This window comes from Rattus norvegicus, chromosome 14, assembly GCF_021556685.1.
Source record: "Rattus norvegicus strain SHRSP/BbbUtx chromosome 14, alternate assembly SHRSP_T2T, whole genome shotgun sequence".
In the NCBI taxonomy this organism is placed as follows: domain Eukaryota; kingdom Metazoa; phylum Chordata; class Mammalia; order Rodentia; family Muridae; genus Rattus; species Rattus norvegicus.
The window spans coordinates 7,672,743-7,687,848 of record NC_141547.1 but is presented as its reverse complement, the minus strand read 5'-3'; the positions used below and the strand labels follow the sequence as shown (position 1 = coordinate 7,687,848).

General features: G+C 46.7%; 1 protein-coding gene across 15 annotated transcripts in view; it reads right to left on the bottom strand.

The window, feature by feature from the left end:
- The window catches only part of Wdfy3 (WD repeat and FYVE domain containing 3), a 230,675-nt gene that overhangs the window by 81,798 nt on the left and 133,771 nt on the right, over positions 1–15,106 (bottom strand). For all 15 annotated transcript variants that reach the window (XM_087582838.1, XM_087582844.1, XM_087582840.1 and 12 more), the window contains 9 exon segments: positions 13,707–13,884; positions 12,759–12,973; positions 9,411–9,523; positions 6,862–7,093; positions 5,725–5,825; positions 5,384–5,602; positions 4,285–4,466; positions 1,660–1,891; positions 243–403 (listed from right to left, as the gene is read on the bottom strand). In XM_087582838.1, coding sequence (XP_087438964.1) covers positions 243–403; positions 1,660–1,891; positions 4,285–4,466; positions 5,384–5,602; positions 5,725–5,825; positions 6,862–7,093; positions 9,411–9,523; positions 12,759–12,973; positions 13,707–13,884 — 1,633 coding nt within the window.

The window sequence follows — 15,106 nt, the reverse complement described above, 5'->3', positions numbered from 1 at the left end:
ATGGTCCAGGTGGCCTAGAGTGGTTGTCTGCAGGGATGTCTTGCTTGTGGAGAACAGACCGCTCTCTTCCTACCTGCATTTGTTGGCCTGTGGGCCTTGTTTTCATCCTTAAAGCCAGACATGATCCATTCTACCAGACTGGCAGTCACCACAGAGAGGCCTGAGTGGTTCGAAGGGGCCCATGTCGACCCTATCCTCCAAGGGAGAGCTGCCATGGTTCACTGGGAAAACACTTGGCTTACCTGCTTTGCAATGGCTTTGCTGTCCAACTTGTTGTAGACTTTCCTGATTCTTGCCACTGTGAGTGAGGACACGGACAGGGCGTAAAGTCCAAATGACACCTTTTCCTCTGCGACCAGAGACACCGGCGATGGGATGATACCTTCCGATTTCGAGTCTTTACCTTCAAAAGAGGAGATTCTTTTCACACCTCATCCTCAGGGCACAGTGCTTACTCTGTCGCTCGCCTGGGGCGGAGCTTAAATATACTTCACTTGAAGAAAGGCCCTTCACTTCATCTTCCCCTCGTGTCTATTTCTTACTCTCCAACTGCCTTCCCATGAGGACCATTGTGAGGGAAGGAAAAGAAAGTCACTTGTTGTCTAACAAGTCGTCAATCCTCGACTGCATATGGGAAGGAATGAAAATGCCTAGTGTCTGCAGCCTAGAGGGCCTGACCTCTCTTCTCACCCACACCTCCCACCTTCTCAGGACCACACCGCACAGCGGGGAAGAATATGCACGCTGTAATCTCGCTTTTACTTAAAACCTAAGTGGAAACTGTCTCTGCCTCAGTTTCCACATGGATGAAACGGGAGTGACAATGGGAGGAGCTAACGCTGTTTGGGGATTAAATAAATACACGGGGGAGGGGCTGAGAGCGAGTGCGACCTTTGGGCATATTGACTGACAGCTCGGGGTATGCTAGCTCTGCCTAGACGCTCTGTGAATCAATGCCGAGTGACCAGAGCTCGACTATCGACGGCGATTAATGTGCACACTGTCTTGTCGGAACTTCTCTGAGACCATGCAAGGAAAAGAACAAGGGAAGGCAGAGGTGACACATTTGCACAGCACAAATAATCCGTAGGCCATGTCAGTTCCTTTGTTCTGTATTTCTTTTGAAAAAGGGGGATTTCAAAAAATAAACGGACGATCGGGAATAATAGCTTTAAACTTGAGAATGTTTGTTCCTTTCGTAACATTAAGTATTTTAAATTGCTTCGTGTTGTAATAGAAGTTACAGAAAGAAACCAGGAAAGAGGTTGTTCTCTTACAGAGTGAATGCCCTCACCTTCAATCCAAGAAGTAACCTGGGAAAACTAGCTAGCGAACGGATAATGAATCAGAAAAGGGCAGCGTGGTGCTGGGAGGGGAGAAGTGGTATATTTCATTTCCCCTGCCTGTTCGTTTGCAGTGCTGGGAATTCACATGAAGGCCCAGATATGCTAGCCACGCACACTAACCCCGCTACATCCTCAACCGCAGACACACTTCCAACAGGAGCAATCAAAGGAATTATCCCAAAGAAAATGAAGGGAAAGCTCTTCCCCAGCCAAATGCACACACGCAGGCATGCACACACGCAGGCATGCACAACCCTACGTTGCAGGACTTACTCCCTGTGCGGTGTCAAGAACTCATGGTACATGAACTCACATGGCACGAGGACAGCCTGAAAGCTTCCCACATAGTCTGGTCCCAGTTCATAAATAGCGGTCACGCTGGAGGGAGGTAAAACTTCTTCCAGAAAATGAGTGGGCCCCAGGCGCCAGACCAGCGAGGCCATCTGCCGCTGTGCAGGTGGAGTGCCGATGTAAGCGTAGACTGTGCTCAGCACTGGGGGGTTTGCAGAGCCCGAGCCCCCAGGCGTGCTGTGGACATAATGCAGCTGCGAAGAAGACACGGGTGTGAGACAGACGTGGACGCCCCAGCCTGGGAATAACCATTTTATTGTTCATGTTTTCCTTACCTCAAGACTTTACAGATCTCAGAACCAAGCTGAGAAACGCAAGGCAAGACTCTAGGGTCTGTAACTGGGCACTCAGTGTGAACTCTGCCATCGAATTTTCACCAAGTACACTATATCTAGACACGGCAACGATTAAATATAGGGATGACGTCACTTGCTTCCTGTGGTCTACTTATATTAATGATGCTTCTCTGAAGAAGAGGTGTTCACTGTTCTATGATAAAGCACTTTAGATGTGAGCCTCCCAATTAAAAGTATCTCAACAGTTAGAAAAGTAAAATATATAATTTATATGCACAAATATTATCTCAATACGAGAGAGGCATGGTTGACTGACATTTTTAGAGTTGACAATGCTTTTATTTACTGATGAGACACCTCAATTGTCAATCTACCCATGTTAAATAAATATATATTTAGGCAGGCTGTGAGATGAGACACCGAGTTACTGCTGGTAAAGGTGGCCCTTGTCACAGGGAAGGGGCAGCCTCTGTCATAGGGGAGGACATTTCCATTGAGTTGCTTTTTCATATATGAGCTTCAGATCACGTCTGGTTTCTTATATATTGAAGAATGGTCCCAGGGTTGTTTCAAGCATGAGAATAAAGACCTTCATGTATATACTACTCCTGATTACTCACGTGCGTGTGAGTACGTGCGTGCGTGTGTGCACATCCATCTAACTACTTACTTACATATCTATCTACCTATATATTATCTATCATCTATCTATCTACCTACCTATCTATTTACCTACCTACCTATCTATCTACCTATCTTTCTATCTATCTATCTCTCTATCTATCTATCTACCTACCTACCTATCTATCTATCTATCATCTATCTTTCTATCTACCTACCTACCTATCTATCTATCTATCATCTATCTTTCTATCTACCTACCTATCTATCTATCTATCTATCATCTATCTTTCTATCTACCTACCTACCTATCTATCTATCTATCTCTCTATCTATCTATCTACCTACCTACCTATCTATCTATCTATCATCTATCTTTCTATCTACCTACCTACCTATCTATCTATCTATCATCTATCTTTCTATCTATCTACCTACCTACCTATCTATCTATCTATCATCTATCTTTCTATCTACCTACCTACCTATCTATCTATCTATCATCTATCTTTCTATCTACCTACCTACCTATCTTTCTATCTATCTATCTCTCTATCTATCTATCTACCTACCTACCTACCTATCTATCTATCATCTATCTATCTATCTACCTACCTACCTACCTATCTATCTATCATCTATCTTTCTATCTACCTACCTACCTATCTTTCTATCTATCTATCTATCATCTATCTTTCTATCTACCTACCTACCTATCTTTCTATCTATCTATCTCTCTATCTATCTATCTACCTACCTACCTACCTATCTATCTATCATCTATCTATCTATCTACCTACCTACCTATCTATCTATCTATCATCTATCTTTCTATCTACCTACCTACCTATCTTTCTATCTATGTATCTATCATCTATCTTTCTATCTATCTACCTACCTACCTATCTATCTATCTATCATCTATCTTTCTATCTACCTACCTACCTATCTTTCTATCTATCTATCTCTCTATCTATCTATCTACCTACCTACCTACCTATCTATCTATCCATCTATCTAGTGTACACCACAATGGAGTAGTTTAGCATTTCCTTAGTATATAAGGTCACAATAAAACATCACTACTGTTAGGGAAGGAAACTTGTTCACAGAAACTGCTGATTTTACACAAAAAGACCAATTTGCAAGAACAGCACTATCGGTCTAAGACAGACACTGTCTTACACAAGTTAAGAAACATTAACCTCTCCGAGTTCTGTGGACAGTGAGAACAGCTTACAGCCTGCTGTGCAGTGCTGGGGACCAGAAGAAATGCTTCACGCAGCATCTTCCAGTCCCTGGGACACCTGTGCAAACTTTAGTACTAGGAAAATGAGAAATTCAAAACACTTAGCAATTTGCAAATTGTTCTGTGAAGATGCTGACACTAAGAAAGCGTTGGATTTTGGAGTATTTTGGACTTTAGGTTTGGGGACAGTCACCCGTGACAATATCCTCTTTATTCAGAAGAAGCTCTTTAGTGCTTCCTCCCAGCTGCTCCTGAAGACCAGAGCGTGGTGTCCTCAGTAATGTTCACACCCATTCCTTTAGCAAAAGGCTGTGGACATGGCTCACTAAGTGGCTGCCGCTCTAGCATGAGAACCTGTGCCTGGACTCTTGGCATGTGAGGGAAAGCCGAGAGCTGGTGTTCACCGCGGCAGAGCGCTTACCTTGACGGTGCTGACCAGCTGGCCGTCGATGTAGAGGGCCGCCGTGCTGTTCTTGAGCATGCCTCTGCTCATCAGCAGAGCCAGGTGATGCCACTGTCCCTCCACCACCAGCTCTCCACACCGAAAGCGGGCGCAGCACGGGAGGATCTCATAGAAAGAGGACTCTTCACTGAAATCGTCAACTAGATAAAGCCGAGGGGAAAGACGTGAGGAGAGCGCTTGCCCACACTGTCCCTGTTCTGTGTCACGAATTTCTAGATCAGCAGATTCTGACAGTCCACGATGCAGAGGAAGGCATACTGCACATCCCACAACCCGTTGCTGGTCTGGGATCACCCTGCCAGAGCCCCAGGACGGCAGCTGCGGGGAGCGGTGCTGCGTGGCACCGTGTACAAAGTGTCTGCTTCCTGTGAGAGCGCTGTCCAACAGACACCTCCTCTGCCAGCACGGCCTAACTCTCCCCGCTGACTGCAGCACAGCGCCAGTCAGACAAGCTACAGAACCGCAGCTTCCTCACAGGTAAACACTAATATTACAGGACACGAGAACCTTCTGCGTTAGTTACTGCTTATTTTTGAAGTTATAATTTAATCACATAACTCCCTGCCCTTTCTTCCTCTAAACCTTTCCCCTCCCCGACTCCCCACTGCTCCTAGATCCTTCCCATTTCCCTTCTCAATAAATTACTAAGGATAGATTTTGACAAACTATAACAAAAAAGAAACAAAGGGTTATACGAATTTCATTTTCTCATTCGTCTAACTGAAAATTAATGTCCTGCCTTTGTTTGTAGTTCTTGGTGGTGCTGGGAGTCAAACCCAGAGCCCAACACACGGCTGCACATATTTTTATTCTTCCTCTGGGCTAGAACACACTCCCAGCCTTCCTCGATGTTTGTAGCTGGGCAGAGGACAGTGAGAGCAGAACCGAGAAACACACACAGGAGTGAAGTTCAAAGGCCTCAGGGGTCACAGTTACAGACCGAGGGGTGTGAAGAATGTCATAGAGAGTACGGAGCTGGCATGTGCTTAGCATGCATGGAGCCCTGGCCTCAGTCATCCAGCACATGCATAAAAAGATATGAGTGTCAAGCACTGACCGTAATTTTGGAGCAGCTCCTCCTTCGTGGAGACGATTAAGGACCGGTCTTTCGCAGACAGAACGACGGCAAGGCACACATAATGCTGCTCGGATGAATTCGCTCGCCGCACAACAGTGAGGAGTCTGACCGGGTGGTTATTTGGAGGGGAGCTGAAGTGTTCGATGCAGAACCAGCAGGAATAGCTTAGGCCAGAAGGCGGGGGGAAGAACCTCTCGCCTGGAGTCAGAGGAGAAAGCCAGGGACAGAGCCTTGTGGCACACATCTATGTTTTTAAATGAGGCAACAACAGTACATAAATTGTTAGTAAAAATATCTACCGGAGAAGGAATGATACTTACCAGAGCCAATACCGCTGACCACGGCCCCATCGGTAAGACCTGTCGTGACGGCATTGTTGGTAGGGGCGTTGTGGGGAGCCAGGCTGGGTAGAAACAGGCAGCTAGAAAAGAAAACACAGCTCAGTTAGAGATCCACTCTGTCGTAACACAACGGACGTGCAGACCCTCAATTAATGACTAAGTATGTAACTGCAGCTAGATCAGAGATTATAGAACAAACCTGGGGACCAGGCAAAGCCCTTGCTCTCTTTTAATAATGGGAGAATATCAAACGGTGTACTTTAAAACCTCTAACAGTGCCATTTAAACAGCGAATCATTTAAAACTTGTGGTTATATTTGCATATGTAAATGAAACATACAGTCTTCATAACAAACATGCCAGTCGTTTCGTTATCACAGAAGAAACGCCCTGTAACTCTTCTTCATAATACAGCCTTGGACATGTGTGTGCACGCTCTGAGCTAGTGGGCCTGACAAGTTTGGTGATTCACTCTGGGGTCCTTGTGGCTGCCTCTGTAACTGGAGCAGCCTCTTGATATTTAAGGTTACTTGTCTGAGGCCACTGGTGTCACTGAGATCTCACACGGCTGAAGACACAGTCCTCGACAGTCTGGAGACAAGGTGACAGAGGCCAGTCAGAGCTGACTCCTAACTCTATCCGTCATCTGTATCTCACGCTGACACCGCCACAAGTTGGCCAGCTTTCTGGATGGAGCCCCATGAGACCCTTGCTTGGTGCAGAAGACTTCCTACTAGGGTGACACACTTCTGCCACTCAGCAAAGTCACAGGAATGGACTGCATGTGACATGGTAAAATGTCCTCATCCACAATCACACTTAAAAAAAAGGCCTTTCTCAACCATGGAACTTCAGTTATTAACTCCAGTATTACACCAGCATAGTCAATATGATAAATGATTCAGAAAGCTGAACTCGGAAATCTTAAAAACAGCATGCTCACAGAACCGGAATCACGTGAGGACACACGCCATCGTACGGATCACAGAACGTGTCAGCCCAGCAATTTTTTTTTTTTTTTTTAATTTTTTTTTTTCAAGCCCAGCAATTTAAACCCGAAGTCTATTTGCAAAGCTCTCATGAGAGCAAGGCCTGGCCCCCTCGTAGTTTCCTTACCCAAAGCCTTCAAGGGATGTGTCAAATTCAACGAAAGCTGGAGTAACAGATGAACCATGAAGTCTGATGTCATGAGGGGTTGTCATGGAGACGAGACACTTCACCCTGGTCAAGGGCACAGTGCTTCCTTCTGCAGACTTCACCAGACTTTTGCTTATCCGGTAATGGTTATCTTCATGTGAGCTGAAAACGCTGTCGGAGCCCAGACCTTCCAGAGAGGTGACCACGCTACCTGCGTGCGACACAGAATAACTTGGGGAATGCTCAGAATTTTACGGTAACTTCACCTGACTGAGCTATTTTCATACGCTAGAGTTATTTCCAATACCAAGGACACTTGTGCAGTGGTAATGGTGCTTGTCCCCTTTCAGACTCGAAGAACTTGTTTTCCCTTTTAAATTACGATCAAAGCCATGTATACACTGCAGAGACATCAGACACGAGTGCTGACAGGAATAAAAGCAGCACCCACAATCATGGCTTCAATCTCAGTTGGGGGGGGGGGCTCTTACTTCACAACACTGCTTATCATTTCTCTTCGGAAGGAAGGCATTTCCCCTAGAAGCACCAGAACAGAAAGGAATTTGCTGTCTCAGGGATGAACGCAACACTCACTTCTCCTGCCTTCCTCTGTCTTGTGAATCCTTAAATCTATCACAATAAAAACGACCGTAAAAACACTGTGCGTCTACGCACGCACGAGTGCTGACAAGCAGTCCTATCTTTCCAGAAACGTCTCAAACCAACAGAAAATGTTCTCTGTGAAGAACCGCACCAGAGCACAAACCATTCCCCTTCAATGTGTCTGATACTGGATCAACCACAACTGTGTTCTAATACTCTTTCAGGGACTACCTACTTTGTCTCTCTTCTTAAGAAAGGAAATTAAAACTCAATTCTAAAGGACTGGGTATAATACAAAAAGGGCAAACAGGACATAAAGGGATGTATATTAACGAATATGAAAAGCTATCATATCCTGCCTTCCCATGAAACCATGCTAGAGTAGCAATGGCGATCCCTGGCAGCAGGGAGCAATGGCTGAGGGCTGATACGCCGACTTCAGAAGTCTCCCCTCACAACTCCAGGGAATGATGAGAGGCACATTTCTGCCTTTCAAAGCTGTCATTGTGAGCTTGGAGGATGTATCTCAGGGATAGAGCAGCGGCCTAGCACAGGGGAGGGCCTTGGATTAGTCACCAGCACATCAAAAACCAAAGGACAACCCAGGGGAAGGCAGTCTCTCTGACTTCCTATGAACTGTCCTGCATGGTGCACTGGCATTAAATACTAATTTATTTATTCTAATTCTACCTTAGCAGCCTTTCCACCACGCTGATCAAACAGAATCTCTGGAAAAAGAAAATGTACAAAACCACAGAATTAACCATGGGAGGAAATCCAAAAACCATAGGATTAATCAGAGATCCAGTGGTAGGCTTTACTAAGACACTGCCCGCCAGTTTGGGTGGATGGTGCCTGTTGGTCTGCCATGATCCTGACAGAGTAGGCAGGGCCTACGTTGTACTCACTCCCTTGGTCATTTTTCTTCCCTCTGCGTAGTGTGACATCTCCTCGGAGGCTACTCAGCAGATCTACCACAATGTCTAGGGGCCCTATCTCCCCTTGTCTCCCTTATTCCTCTATTGTTCCATCCAAACAATCCTGCTGGACGAGTTGTTTCCTTCATGTGATAGATCACAGCACAGCTCCCTTCCAATCCCAGGACACCTGCCTTCCAATCCCAGCACATCTGCCTTTCAATCCCAGGACACCTGCCTTCCAATCCCCACACACCTGCCTTCCAATCCCAGGACACCTGCCTTCTAATCCCAGGACACCTGCCTTCCAATCCCAGGACACCTGCCTTCCAATCTCAGGACACCTGCCTTCCAACCCCCACACACCTGCCTTCCAATCCCCACACACCTGCCTTCCAATCCCAGGACACCTGCCTTCCAATCCCAGGACACCTGCCTTCCAATCCCAGGACACCTGCCTTCCAATCCCAGGACACCTGCCTTCCAATCCCAGGACACCTGCCTTCCAATCCCAGGACACCTGCCTTCCAATCCCAGGACACCTGCCTTCCAATCCCAGGACACCTGCCTTCCAATCCCAGGACACCTGACTCCAGAAGCCACCTAGCTTCCGTTCTTCCCTCTGAGGCATGATTTGACTTCTTTGTTATGCCCTGCAAACAGACTGCTGCATTTAAACAGCGTGATCATGGACATTCCCCAGTCCAGGCTGCAAAGGCCACTTGGGAGAGAGATAGAGAGAATCCTCTGAGGTGAAGGAGTGTGCTCCCTCCCCTACACCAGGGGCTAAGCTGCCTGTCTCCTTACACTGCCCATCACTCCTTACACACCCCAAGTGTTCTCTCACTGGGTTAACCAACCTGACTGTATGTCACTGACTGAACAGCAGTGACCTCCTTTCTTTATAATAGTTCTCACACAGACCCACCCCCAGCCACGTGGATTTGAGTGACAGACAAAATGAACCATAACCATGACCATGACCAGGAAGCTCCGAGCTCAGCTTACTTCTCATGTCCGGCTCGAAGCTCAGCGAACTTGGTTTGTGAACCCTGTACTGTTTCAGCAGCTTTTTGTCCCACGCACCACAGTTCAGAGGGCTTGCCAAACGCAAAAACTCCCTGAGAAGAGAAAGCAAAGGTACGCTCCACTGAGATTACAGACACCGAGTCAAGGGGTGGGGGATGATGGACTGTAACGAGTAGTTATTATGACACGACATATGATGTTAATTTCATATTACAGTCACCACATAAGCTGTGCATCTACTATGCACCCCAGAGGACCCCAGTCCCTTACGTCACCTTCTACCCAGCAACACTGAAACAGGCTTGGAGTCTTCCATTCACTTTGCTTTCTACATTCATAAAATCCCCAAACCGTGCTAATCTGACGTGCCTGTCCTCGGCAGCCGTCTAAGGGCACCCAGACTGAGCGCCCTGTTTCTGTGTCTAGGAGCAGTCTGTGTCACCTCCAGGGGCTCCCACCGGGTCCCAACACCATCTACTCACTGTCACTGTCCTGCTCAACACGTCAATGGCTGCTCGTTCCTGGCACATGGAAACCCCAGTTCCCCACAGGCTGCCAGGGAAGGCCACAGTGACATGAGAGTGACATGAGTTACCTTCCACACCCCTTCATTGCACTCCCTTTTCACCCACCCACAAACTGACTTCTTATGACGCCTGTCTCTCTCACTGCAGAGAGACTCCATGTTTTTCCCCAATCCAATCAGGATACTTATCTTCCGTATTCTACTTCTAAACTGTCATTCTTCTAGAAAGCCAACCTCCCTACGATTTTTGGACAAGCTGCCCTTAAATAAATTCTACAACACTGCTACTATGGAATCTACTATGTGGTATTTTAGTTTCCCACTTCTTCTGTGAGAAAGCTCCTTCTTTATCTGGTTACCGATGTTTTCTTACATCTCAGATGAAGGGTTCAAGTTACGATGTGTCAGACTAGGGGAGCAAGGCCCCATGTCTGTAGTGGCTATAAAACAAGCTACTTCTGTTCTTGTTCTAAGCACCAGAAAGACTGCAGAGGATTGCAAAGGGTAGGAGACACAGTCCGTGAAGCATGTCCTCCGAAACAAGGTGTGCACACAAAGCACACTGGCTAGCAATGGCACACGTAGGATTCCTTCAGAGCCGGGCACGTAAGCTGCCATGACACCGCATAGGATTCTGTTCGACACGTGTTTACGTCAAGTATTTTTCTTAATCAATAATAACTTTGGAATGGGCTTTAAAAAGCACAAATAACACCTCAACCATGTTTTTGTAAAGCCTTTAAAGTTTCATACCATGACAGCACTTCAACGGAAGGCGAGAGCAATCACAGACACCGTGTATGGTCTCAGAACAGCAGCCCACAGGTGTATTTTTAAAAGAACGGAAAAGGTAATGTATGACTACATTTACTTGGCTGTATGATTTTGAAGTAAACTGAAGGGTTTTTTTTTTTAAGATTTGCTTTAATTTTATGTATATGGGTGTTTTGCCTCTAAGTATGGCTGTGCACCACACATGTGTTTGGTGACCAGAGAAGCCAGAAGAGAGTTTCAGATCCCCTGGACCTGGGTTAAAGAGAGTTTTAAGTCCCAATGTGTGTCTGCAGGAATAGCAACCAACGATTTTACTGCTGAGCCATCTCACCCCCCCCACACACATACACACACATTTAAAAACTAACCAGGTTCCATTTGTAAAGACAGCATTTGTCTCGAGTGAAAACACTTGCCTTCTTCATGAGCTAGAGACATACTCAGTGGAAGAGTGCTCGATTCTCAGAACACACATATGCACACACGTGTGCCCACTGTGATAAAGGAAAAGTACCTATCTACAAATGTCACGTGTTATATAGGACGTGTGCAAGCAAAACATTTCCAACATGACAAAATCATGGAGCTGGAAAGGGACGGTCGGAGGGGGTGTGTAGGACGAAAAGGTACGCCAGTCAGGGACTGCAGGACAGGGGTGTGTAGGACACAGAGGGGCAGCGTGAGCAAGATCCTCGTGGGATCTACAACTGTGCAGCGGTCACATAAAATGCACCTGGTACACGCCTGTAATCCCAGCACCCAGGAGGCTGACGAGGGAGATTGTGGGTGTCAGGAAATAAACTGCTTGCACTACCTAATAAAAGCCCACCTCCGAAAAGCAAGGGTGGACTTACACATGGATCCCAACAGAAAGAAAGAAATGCGTGTGTGCATGGATGACACAGGGCCACCTTCCTGCGGATACTGTGGTAAACCGGCAGAAGCTGGAACCACGGAAGACTGGGTGAGAGAGATAATGAACTCTGGTCTTCCCAAGAACTGTAACATAGAATTACTTGAAAATATAAATATATGTTTTACTTTACGAAGCACTTTATTTAAGTTTTATTTCAGTTGTAGTTATATGAGTGTGTGTGTACGCCTCAACATAGGTCTGTGCGTTACTGCAGTGTCTACACGGAGCTGAAGGCGAGTCAGAGTGCCCTGGAGCTGGAAATACAAGCAGTTGTGAATAACTGGATAGGGGTGCTGGGTCCTCTGAAAGCGCATGTGCTCTTAACCACTGAGCCATCTCGCTAGCCCCTTTAAAAAGAGTTCTAACAACAAAATATCCTTAAATACAAAATAGATTTAACTCCTATTCTTAAGAAGTATGATATGATCTTAAAGGAAAATGAGTTTTCTAGATTCAAGGGTAAGAAATAAGCCATGGACTGAGATGTTGTTAGTAAGCACACATGTTGCTCACCACACAGCTATCTATCTATCTATTTACTTATCTATCTATCTATCTATCTATCTATCTATCTATCTATCTATCCACTTATTTATTTATATTTATTTATTCATCTATCTATCTATCTATCCATCCATCCATCCATTTATTTATTTTTAGAACCAAGGTATGAATCATCATGGCGTACCAGTCCGGCCTTACCTCATCTCACAATCCTCCTGCCCCGCACTCCTGAGAGCTAGGCATGGAGCTGTACCATTTCTAAATAGTTTATTTAGTTTGGTTGTGGTTTGTCCACATTTAATCTATATTAAGCCCATGAAAGGAAAGCTGTGACTGTCTATGGTACCAGGAACTGGTCCCAAGGCGTCCTGCATGCTAGACAAGCACCGAGCCTCAGCCCGGACTCCATTCACGTTTCCTTGGGAGGAAGCACGGCTCTGAGCTCTCCAGACTATCACCGCCCGTCAGTCCTTGCATTTAGGATCCCCCGGTCCGGCTTCCTGAGTACCTGAGACTGTGGGCCTTCGCCACGAGGTCAGACCAGAGAGCAAAGACTCCAAGGACTGCCTTTCCTGACTTGCGTAAATACCGAGACGGACGTACTGACCTCAGCACCATGGGTTCCAAGGCCTGGGAGGCCAAGCGTTCAAACATGCGCTGCAGGGGAGGGTGCAGCGAGTGGTCCTCGTCGGCTAGTGCAGCGCCGCACCTCTGCAGCAACCGTGCGTGAAGACCGGCTTCACACATGACCTGTTGGTTCCGCTCCGTGTGCACCAGGGATTGTAAAATATTGGCCACGGCAAGTTGAAGGTCCAAAGCATGCTAGAGTTAACAAAGTGTCAGAGAGATGTTTGTCACCAGGGCATCCTTAGTGACACAGGCAGTAGTTCTTCCTATGTGCTGCTTGAAAACATACGCACATCCCAGAAACTGTAGGTGTAAAGGCCCCTTTTCTTTTTAAGACAGGGCTTCACTATGTAGCCAAGAACTTAATATGCAGACCAGGCTGGCCTTGAACTTAAGAGAATGGCCTCCGTCTGCCTTCCGAGTGCTGGTATTAAAGCTGTGTGACACCGTATCTGGAGTGTAAAGCCTTTTTCACAGTGTCAGACAACCAGCTTTAAAGGAAGTTGGTCATTCACATTTGGGGCTTGGGAACCACACAGCATTTTAACAGAAATGGCCACCCCAACTGTAAGCACCTCAAACTTCTGAGTGTTCCAGGACAGAACGGATCAACAAACAGGCTCACTGTGGTGTCTGTAGGCACGTTTCCTTCTGTGTCACCTCTGAGCCATTTCCAGTGCTGGGCTGAACTCTTCAGGGGAAACTGAGAGTCTCAGACCAGAAGCAAACACTGGAGCCCTAGTGGTATTAAGTGGCATCAACTGTATTCAAAACCAGAATGGATATCTGGAAGGCCTGGCTCAACGGGAACCTCCTACTGTGGATTTAACTGGCTGGCTACGTTCCATGCTCTTCCCTGTCTTTACTCCTCAGGGAAACACACCGCCCTTTCTCTGACTAAACCAACAACTACCATGACCCAACTTACTTCTGGCTGTGTCACTGAGCCCACAGAGGCCAGCAAGTCGAGCATGGCTAACATGGCCCCGGGGTGGATGATGACGGCCTCGGAGCTCGGCAGGGGTGAGCTTGTCACCTGAAGTTTTAGGTCGGTGACGCTTTTCGCAGGGTACACAGGTGGAGTTGAAATGCAGTGAAATGCATGCCTACGGAAAGAAAAATTTAAGTCTTATTTGGACTCTGCTCAAGACCACATTCATCGTTCATTTTCTTCGTCTCCAGTTACTTTCAATCAAGGACATGCAAAAGCCTTGAAATTCAGGGAGTTACACAAGGCCTGCAGGGTGAGGTGTGTAAAGGAATGAAACAGTGTATCGCCACCTCACACACAAGACCTGCAGGGTGAGGCTTTAAAGAAGCGAAACAATGTATCGCTACCTCGCCAAGTTACCTGGAGACAACTGATGGATTCCTGGCTTGGACCATCTGTGCCATCTACTCTTTGGGCTGTTTCACTAAACACTGGCACTTGTACCAGAAGGCATTTTCTTAACAATGGGTGAAAAAGTGATTCAAATCTCCAAGAAGACAACAGCTCCGATGATATCTGACTAAACTGAAGCACTCAATGAGATCCCTTAGAACTACCTATGTGGTTCTGATCTTCTCTTGACCCAAGGGCAAGAGAATCCTGGGCTAACAAGATATACGTGGTCTTCTCTGACAGAAGCAACTGAGTGAGTGTTGGCTCAACTGAGAAGTCTTTGGTTTATCTAGAACTGTATTCACAGTCTGGGCGCCTGTGCAGCGTTCCTGAAAGCATTCAGCCTTTATGAATGGAGAGGCGTGTTTTATGCACGTTTCTAACAGATGGACAGTCAAGCCGTTCGAGTAAGCATTTCCCCTTCCCCCAAGGCTCTCCCCTGTCTACCTCCTATTATCTTCTACAGCTCAGGCTCGCACACCAGGAGAAGATGCTGTAGCCACAGCCTGCGCTCATGCTCCTGGAGGTGGGTCTCAGCCTGATTCCAGCAGAGCTCTGAGCTGCTTTCCAGTCAGGAGCGGCTTGGAAACAGACACCTTACGGCAGTGATTTCATAAAAGAACTGGCACTGTCACGTTCTCAGAAAAACCTACAGTCCTTCCTCTGTTTACAGAAATTCTAGGAAAGCATTTGGCTGCGCACGTGTTCCCTTCGATTGCTTAAGTCAGCGATCCTGTGCCCACTCATGGTTTTGCTCTCTGGATTTGGCTGGTTTACAGTCAGGGAAGTGTAATTTCTAAACCTATCAGGACAGATCTGTGGGCTGGGAAAATGGCTGAGAAATTAAGAGCACGTGCTGTTCTTGCAGAGGACCCAAGTTCAGTTCCCAGCACCCACAGGGCAGTTTAGAGCCATCTCTACCTACGGCTGCAAGGATCTGTCGC